Here is a 15,500-nt window from a genome sequence, read left to right on the forward strand (position 1 = left end):
AATACTCTTGCATCCATTACACAGTGAACTCAGAACCTAGAAAATGCAGATTGAAATACTACTTAACAGTCTTCAATCTACAACAGATCCCAATGTTTTCCACAATATTCGCTCAACATTTAGGTTTTTGATTTCATTCACTTCTATGAAAAATTATGACCGTAAACAGATGTTATTCATTCATGGTGGTCTTGGGGAGGGTGACTACTTTTTAACTTCAGGCTATTGGCCAAAAAAAAAAAAAAAAAAGACAGGCAAAGAAACAATCAGGGCCCCAAAGGAATAAGAAAAGTTGGTGAAATGGATAAAACATGTATGAAAAGCTTGTGATGTTTTATTATACATGTCAAATACAACCAAAGAATTCCTGAAGTCGACTCCTTACAACCATTGTGGCTCATTTTGAAAAATATCCAGGTCATGCCCTTGTTCCTCTCCATAATGTCAGTACAGTTAGACTTTAAAGTTAGGCCTGGGAGTGTCAATCCCTTTCACTTCAATAAATGTAACATGGTATTTAAAAAACACCAAACGCACTAACATGTTCCATACACTGACAAGAGTATTTCACCGCAGTGATACGAATGTTAAAAAAATGTAACGAAATTCAATAAAACCCACTTTGTGGATTACTTGAAATTGCAAGTTAACTGACCCTTCAACTCTGATAGAGGGGGTAATGAAGAAATTAGTGTAGGCCCTTTGCAGGCACATAGCAGCTTGGTCGGTAATCACTTAGTAATAAATAATAAAATATCAGAGTGGATCAGAGTGGTTGCAGATACAAATGGAAGAGACAAAGAGTCACCAAACAGAGGAGCAGGCTCATTTGATCTTTTTTTTTTTTTTTCAGCGTAACTGAGACACACAGACAGACACACACACACACACACACACACACACACACACGCACGCACTTAAAACAAGTCTCACCTTTCTTACATACGCGCATTCTGATACACGACAGTGGTTAAACACGAAGCATGTTACTAGTCAATCAATCAGCTTGTCAGACAGAAAGACAACCAGTCTCCACCTTGATCTTCACATGTGACTTCAATGTGTTTGTTCGCAGGCTCATTTTTGAGTGGCTGATTCTGTCCGGAGTCTCGAGCAGGACTGGAATCTTGTGGTTACACATTCTGAAGAATGACATCATAGCTTGTTAAAACTGAAGGATAAAAATGCTTCTTCAAAACTTCTGAAAAATGTTTAAAATACTTTTTTTTTTTCCCCTCCTCCTGCTGTGCTCCCTTCACCGCCCAAAAGTTTAGTTGTGAGGAGGTCACAAGAGAGTGTGTGTGTTCTTGTGAAGCTTGGCCGCTCTGTATCCTGTATTTGTGATATTTTGATGAGGTGTGTGTGTGTACATGTCAAATGTCAAATAGTTGTATGCAAACACAAGTGTGACTTTGTATGTTGGTTCTGGTTGTGGATTCATCACTCCACAGCGAAGCCGCAAGTCTCCTCCACAGCTGTCAGCAGTTTCTCGTAAAGTTTCTCGTAAGACTCGTAGGGAGGGATGTCTATCCTGTTGAAACTAGAGACAGAGGATTAATCAGTGACTCTGAGCTTGACACAGTGAGAAATTATTATTATTTTTTTTTTTTTACTGTGTGTCCTTACCATGTGTGAGCCTTGGGCAGGTTGTCGGTGTTGGCATCTATCAAATGGATGGTGAACAGCCTTGGTCCTGCAGAACCTGTAGAGCCTTACACACATACATTCTAGTTATCACTGCTCTATTCTGGTACACAGATCATTATTCAGTATTTAAAACAACAATGTTTCTGATAAAAGAATGAGTTGGCAATGGTTTAATTGCGTTCTTTCACTAGTCTGTAAAGGCATTTTAAGTAAGTACAGCTGGTGTTTACATCAGAATCTCAGTTTTGTGTTCATTTTGGGCAAGAGAAGAAGCTACTCAACCCCAACTAAAATCGACTAACAACTGACATGCCTCCAGTGATTTATACCCCCCCCCCCCCAAAAAAAAAAAAAAAAAAAAAAAAAAACTATGCAAACTAGCATCTGAATCAAATGAAACTTGTGATTGCTAAATCGTTAATTTATGTGGTGTTTTCTAACAGTGACATGTTTTAGATGAACAGACTTCTAATGGTAGAATCATACAGATATTAGATAAGGAATCATTATCAGCAGGTACTCAAACATAACTGACTGATACCGCAACAAGTAATTTCTAAATCTACAGCTGCAACAATTGATCCTTAATCAATTAACTGTTGACTAATAGAAAGTTAATCAGTATCTTTGGACTGCTGATTGGACAAAATACATCTCATTACAATGAGATTTCTTTTCTGATTTCCACGCATTGTGTTTTTTATTACTCTGCATATCTATGTAAAAGGTCTCTTAGATAATTATGATTGCAAAGACAGAAGTAGAATGCGAAAATCAAATAAAATATGTGTGGAGTCCATGTGTATGTTTTCTGAGCCAGTGCATGACCAACCCTGCAGTGCCTTGAAACCCTGTAGTGGGACTCTGGTGGAGCCTGTGACAAACTGCAGCAGACGTCCTCTCCTTTCCTCAGTGAAGGCCTCCACTGCCTGCCAGAACCACCGCACCACATTGCTTTCACTTGTGCAATGCTTCAGACGAGTGTTTGTCTTCCAGTCGGCAAGGTCAATCTTTCCCAGTCCACCGATGATCAACTGGACAAGAGAGAGGGGAAGAGATTCAGAAAAGGTAAATATGGCCAACAAAATAAAAAGGCACAAATAAATAAATAAATAAATAATAATAAAAATCTGATGACATTAGTGTAGTTTTTTTTTTTTATTATTATTACTGTTTTCCTCTGTGCACCCAAAACTAAAAAACCTGCACTAAAATTAAAGTGCAGTGCAGCAATATGGTTTATGGTGATTATGTACAGTCAGCACCCTTACCTCTAGCTCTTTATGGTCAAAAGGTTTAAGGTGATGCTGAGGGATGAGCTCGCTGAATCCCTTCTGTAATGCCAGAAATTGGGCTTCAATTCCTCGCATAAACCTCCAGTTCACATAAAGTCTGAAAAATGGAAACACAAACAAGCAAGTCAAATAAATATAATGGGATAAACCAGCAAAAGTATTGTACACAACAACTCTTGTCTTGTTTCTCTCTCGGGCCCTCTCTGGCCAATACCCACACAAAAGATTGAAAATAATTGTCTCTTTGTCTTTACCTTACATATTCTTTCTTGTTCTCCTCAGTGACAGGGATATTACGCCCATTAGGTTTGAGCTCATGTTGTAAAAACTTTCCAAAGGCGTTGTGCTCCACACAGAATGTGTGGTCGAGGACTGAAGTGATGTCGTTCTCCCTGCATGGAGAAAATGTGAGTAAATAACACTGCAATAGCAACCTGCTGATGATTGAAACATATTTAGGTGGAAATGCTCACAATATCCAGACGAGGCTCTTGTGCAATTCAGGGTCAGTTGTCTCCAAGTCATTGAGCTGGATCGGTTTACCTAGCAGCTGTTTGTAGAAGGGCAGCGTGAAGCTCCCATTAATGTAGTGGCCATGGAAAACTGCAAGGCCCATAACACGACCAACAAAGTGAAAATATGACAAGTGGTCCTGCAAAAAAAATGGCAAAACAGGAGACACAGGGTCAGACAGAGTCTTCTTATTTATATCAGCTGTGATGTGTGCTGGTGTGAACTCACAGGGTTAATGGAGGAGTCGGGGTTGATTTGTAGTGTGTATATGTTGTCGGTGGAGTACTGGAACAGTCCGTAATAAGGGTTCAACATTTCATGACACAGCAGGTACAGCCACTCCCTGAAGACACCGCAAGGTTAACAAATGTGTGATAATCACAAAATCAGGTAAAAATTAACTTTATTCAAACTAACTTCAACTACAACTCTCAATTACCTGGCCACACCGCCATAATCAAGACCCTCCTCCCCCCTGAACTTCACCATCAAACGCTTCTTCAAGTCTTTGGGCCTCATCTTCATTATCTGCCGATAAGACTCCTACGCCATAACACAACATTGTATGCATCAGCAGAAACAAAGGACACAATGAGGCATCCACAACACAGCCCCTTTTCTCAGTGATGTTCTACTCTACTGTGTATTAATAGGCACAATCAGGGCTGCCTTTGTGCTTTTCTACAGGGCTCAGACCCTTAAATAATGGTTTGTTGTGACTGGTGTAGGAGTCAGGAGGAGTGTGGATGCGTTTGTATAAATGGAAGCTTTCACAGTATCTATGCCCTCTGGAGACTGCATTCATACAGTCGCCTAATCTGTCTGCATGTGTGTGTGAGAGAGGCTGGATGCAAGACGAGGGCAGAAAGATATGGAGTGACATTTTTTCCAACATCTTTTTCTTTAATTCCTTTGTGGCTGCACACCTGCACCCACCTCAAAGATCTCCTCTCGGGACACCTCTATGCGACAGTGTCCTGCTTGAGGCTGCTGCAAGGAAAGCTCGTGTCGGAGTAGCTTCAATTTATGGACCAAGTCTCTCTCGTAGCGTGCTGCCACATCTCCTTCTCCCCCTCCCCCTCCGCCGCTGCCCACCCCTCCACCTCCCCCCTCCTCACCCCCCACATCCATCTGGGGGGCTTGCGAGGACTCCTTCACTTGGGATTGCTGACTGGAGATGGCGACAAGGTGAGAAGTAGGGGGGCAACATGATGAGAGTGAAGATTGCCAGGCAATAGGTGAGTTGAAAGAAAGAAGAAGTTGAAAAAAAGAGCAGACTGGATTACACATTGTGTATTTGCCAGGAGCAGCTTAATCTGTTGTGAACGCATATTTTTTTTTAATCACATGAATTATTAACAGAGTTGATGACTGTTACTAGTTTATGTTACAGTCTGAGTTTGGCATTACGGTGGTCCCAGATTAGAGTAGATCCAGAAATCCCTATTTGTCTGCTCACAAGTGTATACCAAGGTTCATGCTGGAGTAGATATGATAATTACGCGTTTTCTTCTGCATGCGTGTACCTGATAATGGTGTGTAATCGTGGGTCTGTGAACTGTGTGGTTCGGTTGTTGTGGTCCACAAAATAGATACGGCCAGAAACTGTGCTTCGGACCTCCCAGCCCACTGGCAATGGACCAAGCTCCTCGCAGCTCACACTGGCCAGGTCCCTGCATCAGTGACAAGTGATCAGACTAAAACTGCTGCACTCTCAACCACAGTCCTTGCCAACACTCCAAATCCTACATACTATATTATTCTTAAACCATGATGCTGACCCTAACCCAGCCTCATGAGGACCAGTGAAATAACCTGAGAAATTTCCCTTTATCTGTTCGTGTAATTAGTGCAGAAGAAAAAAGACAATGTGAATTTCCATTTTTTTAGGCTAAAGACAAACAACAGAAGGAGGGTATTTGTTCATGCACCAGGGTCCAGCTTTAAACATTTCTGCTCTTCGAGTGACCAGTGATGCATAAAGTAACATTTGGATAACGTAATCCATGGATTTCTTGGATTTGAATTCAAATATTCAGTCATAAAGAAAGAATAGACCTTCAAATGACATAAGATTGCAATGATGCTACTAAATGCAGTTGCTGCAGTGACCCTGTTTCCCAGCAGGGTTTATTCAGGGCCATCTCATTTCAGGCTACGTTTGGAGTAGACCTAAGTAAAGGTAGGTATAGTCATACCGTGGTATCCGAGGGTCATGCCAGGTGCTGACGCCTGTCTGTGTGTGAAGGAAGTACACTTGGCCCTGTACTGTTGTTCGCTGCTCTGTTATAAAAAAGAAAATAGAGAAAGGTGTTAAACAACTTCCTAAATTTGACACATTTGGGTCAAATCATTATTAAGTGTAACAGCAACATTTGGCATTTGACTGACCGTATCCCTCTGGTAGGTCAGGTGGTTGGTGCCCGTGAGGTCTGTTCTGAGGGGTGTGTCCATGGCCTCTTGAGTCCTGCCCTCTGATTCGCTGAGTTTGAAGACGGCTTTCCTGACTGGGCGAGTCAAGCCGACAGTTCCCGCCCCCTGCTGCACCAGTGGAGTCGGAGTATGGAAGCGGCTCTTCACTGAAACATCCCTCAAACACAGGCCTACATATGCAAACACACGCACACGCACACGCACACGCACACGCACACGCACACGCACACGCACACGCACACGCACACGCACACGCACACACACACACACACACACACACACACACACACACACACACACACACACACACACACACAGTACACATGATGCGCCAACTGCTTTTTATTTTGAGCTCAACCAAACAAATAAATGATTATAGTTTAACTGACAAAACAAGTCAGAGTCCTCTTAACATGGGATCTCAGATTTATGAAGGACTTCACTACAACATCATAATAATTTTATTAAAAAACAGAATTTGTGGCTGTCACTCCCTGACTTACCTACAACTGACATTTGTCCTTGAACTACATAATACTGACTAGCGCAGGAAAAATTTATGTAGGACTGTCAAAAGCCATTGAGATTTTGAGTTTACCTGTGGGTTCTTTTTGAACAGTGATCCATTTCTCAGGGATACATTTTTACTACTTAGACAATTCTAGGCTGAAAGTTAGATACATTTTTGTTTTGGTTTTTACACACACACACACACCAAAAAAACAAGCAAACAAACAAACAAACAAACAAAAAAAACCTGTACATACTCACCCATCATTTTCCAATAGTCCTCTGCAATCGACCACAGGTCCTCCGCTGCCAATGCGGTCTCGTGTCTGCAAACTCACTGGAAACAAACAAGTGGTGAATTTCAGAATGATAGTAGTGTGATTGGGGGCAGGGAAAATACTAAATGAGTGAGACAAATTGACAACAAGAGACACAGCAATACTGTTTCTCTATGTCCAGCCTTACCTACTATCTGCCCCCGCACTGCGTCGCTGTCTGAGGGGTTTAGCTTACATAGATCTAGGCGCTGGTCTGAAAATAAAGGGGAAAGGAAATGCATCAAAAGCAAAAGTAACTGCAGTGTAACATGCTGGTGTATTTGCAATGTATGGTAGCCTGTAATGATGAAATGCTATATAGAATCAAAAAGCTGTATCAACAGACAGACAGACTCACATCCTGTGTCTTTTAGCCTACTGATGGCATTGGAAAGAAGTCGTATGCAGCCTAGGAAACCTGCCCCTTGTCGTTTATGGATCTTTTTGTGGTTCCATATACTGATGGTGATGGAGTCTGTCTTTCCAATGTAGCTGAAGCAGAGACATCATCACACTCTTATGTATCTATTTTGAAAGTAATGCACTGAAGAAAATTAAGCCCATTTATTAAATAAACACACCTGTAAACATGGATTTATGTATAAAATATGGCCAAACATCTGTAACAGATTCTAATATGTCAGAGAAAATCAGCAATAACCAGTAGATAGGTTATGAGTGTGGGTAAAAGACTCACAGGTCATAGTGCTGATTCCATTTGGGGTCCAGTGTGCTCTTGACTGTGTCTGTGGAGTGGCATTGACCTGATCCATCCACCACAACTTTGGCAAATGGATCTGGCAGGCCTGTTTGGACAGATCTCAAATTACTTATTTGCAGCCACTAAATTACACAGAGAATATAATAATTACACTCCGATGAATTTTTCTCTAGTCCATATCTTTCTGAGTCTGGCATACAGTGCACAGTACTTGGACCTATTCATAACATATTCTATTGACACAGATATGAACAATATTTGTGCACAGAGTGCACAGTTTGGTCATAGGATAATGATTTTTGGGAAACGTAGCGGTAGAAGATCTTGAGCCTGGCAATATTAGGAATGCATACGACAACCATAGGAAATTAGTTTACAGTGCTGCTTTTCATGGGACACCAACAGATACTTATGGAAAGCATCATCTCTCCGAGTTCATCAATTATCATATTTTCAGATTCTCGCACATGAATATAACCATTATAGAGGTACTTACGAAAGAAGTCTTTCTTTGCGAGGTTCTTGGCACATAATACTGCAAAACAAAAAATCATGATGAACAAAATGCCACAGAGACACAAGTGTGCAAATGATGGCAGTGTGTAGGCTGCCTCAAATGGATCTGAGGAAGACTTCGTTAGGGTAAAATATGAATACCAGGGAATGGTAATGAGCAGGAAAACGTATGTGACATGCAAACAGAGTGAGCAGTAGTATAGGCTACTGTTAGGACCATTGAACAGACACACAGCACCCACAGTTAGAGATAGAATGGCTTCTCAGCCACATCATTCTGTGGACATGGACAGTCCCACTGATTAAGTCTCTCTGAATTTTTAAATTTCTGCTTAGAGTTTAATTCATTGTGTCCATGTATGTATTTGTCTACCTGATGGCTTCTGTGGTCTTACAGCTGGTATATGGGGGTTTGCTCTGTGATTGGTATCTACAATATTCACATTTTTAGAAACATACTCAAGCCCAGTTTGTCACAAACATGAGTCCTGATTACAGGGCAGTGTATTCATTGAATAAAAACAAGCTGCTCGTTTGTTTTCATGGATGATGTCATGCACTCAAAAAGTGGCTGCAACACAAGGTGACGTAAAACCTACAATAATATTTACATTGTAGTCCAAAATGGCCCATTATGATTGTTTGCATATATGTCCTTTACTGGAAACTGAATGTGCTCAAAGAATGTACATACACATGAATGGTAAGCTTTATATGTCACCATTTCTCAAAAAAAAGAAAAGAAAAAGAAAGAGCTAGCAGTGTTGTCAGAATCTTAAACCTACCAGCCACTGTGGGAGAGCGCAATTTAATTCCTTTAACACCACACAACAGGTAACTTAAATACATGAACTACAATGTTTTGTGGGCTGCTATTTCAGGAGAAGAGTTAAAACAAATCGAAGCAGACCTAACCAACGAGTAAGTCATTAGGTTTTCGGAAAGATGGGGGCTTGTAGTGTGTCTCCCTAAAAGTTCCTTTGACTTTCTGAGGGTTTAATTTCCTGGTGTATATATCTAGATAAGTTTAAATAAGTAAACAAATAAAAAATAATGATAACAACAACAAAACAATAATCACAGTTGAAAAAATTAGTTGACTAATTACTTAATTACTCATAAAAAATACAAACAATTTAATAAATAACTTTTAAATAACAATAATGTCTCAGTTCATTATCAGTGCAAATTTAGTATCTTTGGATTTTATGTTTTAAAAAAGAACAAGGCAGACTATTTGAATATGCCACCTCAGGCAGTGGAAGATTATAATTATAATTAATAATTATCTTTTCAGATGAAATTGTTAGAAGAGTAATAAAAAATGTCTTGAAATTAATTAATAAAGACAATAATTGTTAATTGAAGTCTTAAATGTAACCTGTGATTTGAACAATGGTGAGGATGATACTGGCACCATTTCAGATATGGAGAATTGTGCGGCCGTCTTGGCTCAGGGGAACAAAAGCAATCCAATGCTCTATACACACCGGTGTTCAGTGACTTGCTACACCACCTACACTGTTATAAAGCATAGCTTTGAGATCCAATTAAAATCTGGCATGATTTGGTTTGGTCCAGACAGTCATCTAGGAAGTTAGTCAGTTGGTTGGGTCGGGATGTGGTGACTGTGGTGGAGTACATGTGTCTGGTGTGGCCTAGTCTATTTCCTGTGATTAACCCATGGAGAATGGCTGCAGGATATTCCCTCTTCCTCAACCCTCTCTATTCCGTCTCCTGACTCACACATTCCTCATTGAGACCTCATATCTTCTACACAGACAGGATGAAAGAAACCATGACAGAGACAAACCCTCCTGTCTCCTTTTCTGGCTTATCAGGAGAAGACTGTCACTGCTGTTCTCTCCTCCCCTCTTCCCTTTAGTGTCTGCCAGAGGAAAAAGACACCCCTAATTTCAATCAGTCCCTCCTTTTTTCAACTCTTGACCAGCTCTTCTATGGCACTGATGGACCAGTTCTCTGGATCTCAGGAAATTCCTCATTCAGTCAAGGTCATGGCTGGTAAAGACACACACAGCAACACTCAGCTTGTTCTCTTTCCCCCCCATTGCTGCTTTCTTTTTTGGCATTTATGTCCTATCAGGGAAAAAAATGGGGAAGTGGAAGCAGGGAGATGATTTCTATTCATCCAATCTCGAGGGAACAAGCAGAAACAGTTCAAGGGAAATGTGAAGAACTGAGCTACTTCTGTACCAAGCAAGCGGCTCCTTGAGGAATATGAAGTCACAGCACGTTTGTAGCACAATCAACATTCTCAAAAAGATTTCAAGAGTTTGTGAGCTTGCTCTCCTCTTGCACTTTAACTAGGAAGAAAACAACAATATTCTTCAGGCAAGTGACAAGAACTATAAAACTGTAGAGACTTCGGAGTTCATTTAAAACTTCTGAAATGACAGATAAGGCTCATGTAGAAGGAGTAAATAAATTAAATCAATGATCAGAACAATTAAAAAATGACGAATACATAAATCTGTACAGGCGCAGCAAATGTGTTTTCAAATATACAAAGATTTACACGAGAAGTAGCCTGGCCTATGTGAGGTTACAATAATATAATTTTCTACTTAATCTTTAATTTTTTCCACCCTTTCCATTTAGTTATTGCTCATTTTGTCCTCCTTTCCAGTTCTCTCCCTCGCCCTCATATAAGCATCACCTGCTTTCCTGACATTGTCTTGTTTTGGTACTTAGACAAGTTAATGTTCAATCGGGGAATCTGGCACCAAAAACCCAGCAGCACGTGTTGCTTCTCTAGGCAAATTAGCAAGATTAGGCTAATTACCTTGCTTAATTCAGGGGTCTGTGATCCCCTTGATTAATTCAACAGTATTTTATAAAGACTGTTTTGAAACAGAAAATCATTTTCCTACTTTGTGACCATCTTTTCCCTGCAATCAACGCTGTTCTGATTGTGTCCTTGCATTCAAGAAATGTATTTCAGAATCATAAATCAAAATCAAAAATCCTAATAATGCTGGGGTTAGGTATTTTCTGTCTTTTGATTGGGCTACAGTTAATGTTTGATTTATATGTGTGATGTACACACACATTTATGCATTTAAAAAAAAAAAAAAAAAAACTATGAATCCAATCAAATATTTCTTGCTGGTTGAGGTGTTAAGTTGTTAGACTCTGAAAGAGGATTTTTGCATGTTTCCCCACAAATTCTAATACTGTCAAATCACATTCCACTAAACTGCATTACCTTTGGATATTGTGACATCTTTCTTATACCCAGAGTGAGTACTTCTCCTTCAGCTATTTTAAGCTTATCCCTGAAAACTGGTGACAGGGACAGAAAGACACAACAATCACCTCTAAGTTGGCGAGAGCGCAGCTATATAAATGCAACCCAATCACTGAAATGTGACCTGAAGTCAAACTTGCCACAGACAGACAGGCCTTTCTGATGTAGGCCAAGCAACCCTTCTCTCTGACAGACTAAACAAAGTACAGGCTAGCCAGGCAACATTGTGCTCCCATTGGCTCATCGCACATTCCTCACCCAATTAGAATTCTTCTCATACCTGTGGAGGCGGGACACAGTGTGGGGCAATAACCTCTGCTAGCATCTAAACTGAAATAAAGATGAACTGGTTTACACCCACAAGACCCACACAGTGTATTATAATAGGTCCAATACATGAAATTAAGTAAAACAGAAATCATTTACATTTGAGAAGCTGGAACCAGTAGGTTTTGCCAGTTTTCATTTAATGAATCAATGTTTGATTTTGTTCACTGCTCAAGATCCATTGCTGGTGGCAGACAACTGTATGCAATAGTTTACTGTATGAATACAAATTAAAAGAGTCAACAACAGAGAAAGTATTACAATAAATCATTTCTCAAAAGGTATGCCTTCACTTCTCTCTTGAAATTCTTATTCACAAAATGGGGAATAGAGTTGAGAAATACAGCACATCCTGAACATTTTTAGAAGCACTTCAACAGCAAATGGGACATCACTTTACCCGAAAATCAGCCGCCGTGATTGTACACTCAGTGTGTTTCTTGTACCCTGCTTCATTCAATGATCATATCAACCAGCAAGAAAATTCTAGTGTGTACTCGAGTTTGATTCGGGAGAAGGACAAGGCTATGCCCAGGGGCACAGAGTGACCATTTCCATTTGAATGGAGGCCCCTGGGTGCCCAGTTGGGTTACATCTGCTACAGTAAAAACCTACTGTTACAGCTGTGCGTTTGAGTGAGAGCGTGATATTGAGAGGGAGAGAGAGAAAGAGACACTCCAGTGTGCCCTGGAGAGGAAACTCTGACCCGAAAAGGTGCACAAATGTTTGAGCTGAACTTAAAGGGGCAAACGTGTCAATCTTCTCTGGGGAAGGACAAGTTCAGTGAGTCAGACATTTGTCTAGCTGCAGCTGACACAGCAGCGAAATGCCAATCAATACTCATGGGTAAACTAGGCTAACATGTCAAATCTACCGACAGATCAATTTTCAGAGAGGCTGCTGCTCGGCATTAGCTTTCATCTTTAATACAGAGGTCGTCGCATTCAGGTCAGAAGATGGGTTCGCCGGGTCAGCCCAAAAACTGGGTGTAACGTTAGCTAGCCAGCGTTAGCGGTCAACAGTAACTACAATGTTACTATTAGCTTACGCTAGCCAGCTAAGAGGCAAGTGCTAGCGTCTGATAAAGTTTTTGAACACGGCTTTCAAGCGTTTGTGTTTTTAGTAGCCCTGAAGCAGCTGGCAATTCGGACGTGTGAGCCATGGGACCCACAGATCGGTGAACTGCTTCTCCTGTGTCCTTTCTGTAATTTATCTAGCATCTCAGCTAACAAGCTAGCACTTCTGTATGTGCCACACAAAAACCGGATGTTTGGGCAAAAGGCAGAGCCCCAAAGACACTTCGCGACGTCTTGTTGGGTATGCTTATTCAACACTTCAGACCAATGCTTACATGACGAGACATTTGAGCCACATTTAAAACATGCACCGTAAGCGCGTTCTTTCGATTTCAATTTTTACCTGTCAGTCGGATTTTGATGCTGGACCCGTTCCTCCGAGTCCCAGGATTCGACATCACTTCGGGAAAAACGGTCACGAAAACTTCCCGTTGGAGTCTTCCAAAAACACAGTTTCACCACTTAACAGGGGCGCGAATAACTTCAGTTTAAAATCATGCGGTTTATTTTAGTTTTCCTCACGGGTAAAAATGTATTATTTCAGGGTAAAGTCCTGCGCTCCTTCGAAACCCAACAACACGGGAGAACATTTTTGGGCAGGCTCAAGCACGTACTGACGTCATGATCTTAACGGGTATAACGTTACGTGCTCGCGTTCGGTAAGCGTGGGCGTGCCCGTGAAGGAGGACTCAGACCTCAGGTTTAACCTTTATTTCAGATTCTTCATCCTACATTAGATTGAGAAAGAAAGACGCATGTATTTTGCATAGTGACAATACAACTTCTTTTCAATTTCTACGTAGGTATGGAATCATATTAATATTACAGTTGATAAATTCAACAGAGCAATGAAGAGTAAGAAAACAATTATCATTAATGTACTTTGCTTCATAGGCATGCGCATGTTTGCTCACACATTTTCAGCAGGTTTACCTTATAACTATCCTCTCCAATTTAAACAACCATACACAGCTGTTTAAATGAATATTTCTGTTTTCTGCTTCCTCCCAATACTTAAAGAGACTACCTGCAGCTCCTGGATATGTAGTGACAAAAATAATATTTTCTGTGAGCACTTCACTGACTGTTAATCTTTTACACTCCACTTTCACATGATATTCTACAATGTACAATACAATTGTAATTGGCAGTGGCTGTGTGTGTGGAATTATCTTTGAATGTTGAAGAATATCTTTTAAATGTTTTTAAACAATTCTACTGTACCCAGGAAGAGTTCAAGTACTTAATATATGTCTTATGGGTTGGATTGGATGGATTGCTTGTATGATGCTTGATTTGTCTAAGGGACCAATAATCAGAAATAAAGTCTCAACCAATGGGAGCAGAACATGACAGCATGGTCAACTCAGTAGCACAGGTTGTGTGGTCCCCTGGTTTACCTCTTGTCATAATGTTTGACTTGACTGATGTGAATACACTTTTTTTTCTAATATGCTCTAGAAACTGTCAGGAATGAGAAATATAGAATGTGGTTGGCTTTAACACTGGTAGTATGTGGTCAAGGCTGAGGGAGAGTTGGGCTGCAGGGATTTTGGCTCTTTAACAGCACTGGGTTTAGCCTCACGACGGATGTAATAGCTGCTAGAACAATGGACCCTCTCAGCAGCCTGTTTACAGGGCACAGTAAATCCTCATAAGCAGTGAAACAGCTTGTCAGACACTAGACAAGGCTCACAAATATATACTTAGTCTCACAAACATAAGTGCCCAGTTTTGACCTTTATGCCTATTCTTTTATGGCTGTGTGTCTGAGTCTAGATGCTCATTGTTTCTGCACGTCTGTCCAATTCCAACTTGTCTTTGTATGTTTAACTATGTCAACACTACACAGATGGTAGTGCCACCACACACACACACACAAATTAATTTGTCAGTCATGTACAGCTGCTGGTATGATTATGTGATTATGTGTGCGTTTGTGTCCACATTTATGTGTGTATGACCACATGCCTATGGTGTGTGTGTGTGTTATTCAAAGAGCCTCTGGGACCAGCTGAATGTGCTCACAGCTACTTAGATGATTCTAGCCATAGCGACAAAGTTAGTTATAGCTGTGGGAGCACACACACACACGCTCACACAAGTAACAATACAGCATTTTCGCATTTTTAAAAAGAAGAAGAAAAGACCAAACAAGGACAAAAATACCATTACATCAGACTACAAGAGGGGGAGTAAGAGGAGATCGTAAAGAGAACAGTGGCAGATATTTCATACACTGTAAACTTTGTGCTTAAAATTTGTGAAATACAAAAAGATTTGGATTCAAGCTGTTGTCAACTCTCTTGAGGTTGATTATCCCTCTCTCTCTCTCGCTCTCTCTCTCTCTCTCTCTCTCTCTCTCTCTCTCTCTCTCTCTCTCTGTTTGTGTGTTTGATTGGTGCCAGCCTATGTTCATCAGTGCCTCCTCTGGGGAACACAAGCAACAGCTGCTTCGGTTCTGCAAAAACCTCCCTCTTGATAGATCAAGACGAATATACAATACTGTATATTCGTCTTGATCTATCACTCTACTATCATATAGTAGAGTAATACTGCCTCAGTTTTACTCTACTTTACAGTCCTGTCACCTGATTTCTCCACTATATTTGTTTGACTGGACAGGTTAATAATTATTTATTGATTTGTATTTTAAATGATAAACAACATAACATAATCTTTTAAAATACAAAATATGTTTAAGCTTCAACTGCTGTTTCCCCAAACAGTCTGGATTGTGACCCCTCACAAATATCTGAAGCTTACAGTTCCACCAAAGAAGCATCTCCTCTATAAACTTCTCTGTTTGAGGTGCAAAGAGACACAGAGAAAGAAAAGCTGAGATATAAATGAAAGAAATGAATGCATATTCATCAA

At 40.5% G+C, this 15,500-nt stretch overlaps 1 protein-coding gene across 2 annotated transcripts; it reads right to left on the reverse strand.

The window, feature by feature from the left end:
• Positions 1-822: 822 nt before the first annotated feature.
• On the reverse strand, positions 823-13,212 carry smurf1 (SMAD specific E3 ubiquitin protein ligase 1). Of its 2 annotated transcripts, XM_029508858.1 has the most exons (19): positions 12,967-13,212; positions 7,933-7,971; positions 7,413-7,521; positions 7,074-7,207; positions 6,864-6,929; positions 6,660-6,735; positions 5,847-6,058; positions 5,654-5,738; positions 4,982-5,128; positions 4,559-4,626; positions 4,392-4,519; positions 3,895-3,998; positions 3,684-3,798; positions 3,416-3,594; positions 3,197-3,334; positions 2,919-3,039; positions 2,480-2,681; positions 1,627-1,711; positions 823-1,540 (listed from the first exon to the last, which is right to left on the reverse strand). In XM_029508858.1, exons 1-19 carry the CDS (start codon positions 13,019-13,021, stop codon positions 1,441-1,443), a joined length of 2,163 nt encoding a protein of 720 aa, XP_029364718.1. In that variant the 5' UTR covers positions 13,022-13,212; the 3' UTR covers positions 823-1,440. The 2 variants fall into 2 exon arrangements, with proteins under 2 accessions (XP_029364718.1, XP_029364717.1); XM_029508857.1 differs by having other exon boundaries at positions 4,392-4,626.
• Between the last annotated feature and the right edge of the window lie 2,288 nt (positions 13,213-15,500).

The sequence above is a fragment of the Echeneis naucrates genome, chromosome 8, assembly GCF_900963305.1.
Source record: "Echeneis naucrates chromosome 8, fEcheNa1.1, whole genome shotgun sequence".
Lineage (NCBI taxonomy): Eukaryota > Metazoa > Chordata > Actinopteri > Carangiformes > Echeneidae > Echeneis > Echeneis naucrates.

Excerpts from the sequence above, each read along its gene's own strand:
- smurf1 (XM_029508857.1), bottom strand. The coding sequence starts at position 13,021 with ATGTCGAATCCTGGGACTCGGAGGAACGGGTCCAGCATCAAAATCCGA. Across the intron at positions 5,129-5,653 it reads CATGACCCTCGGATACCACG|GGACCTGGCCAGTGTGAGCT; the intron begins GTATGACTATAC and ends TCACTGATGCAG. Across the intron at positions 3,595-3,683 it reads CCGACTCCTCCATTAACCCT|GACCACTTGTCATATTTTCA; the intron begins GTGAGTTCACAC and ends TTTTTTTTGCAG.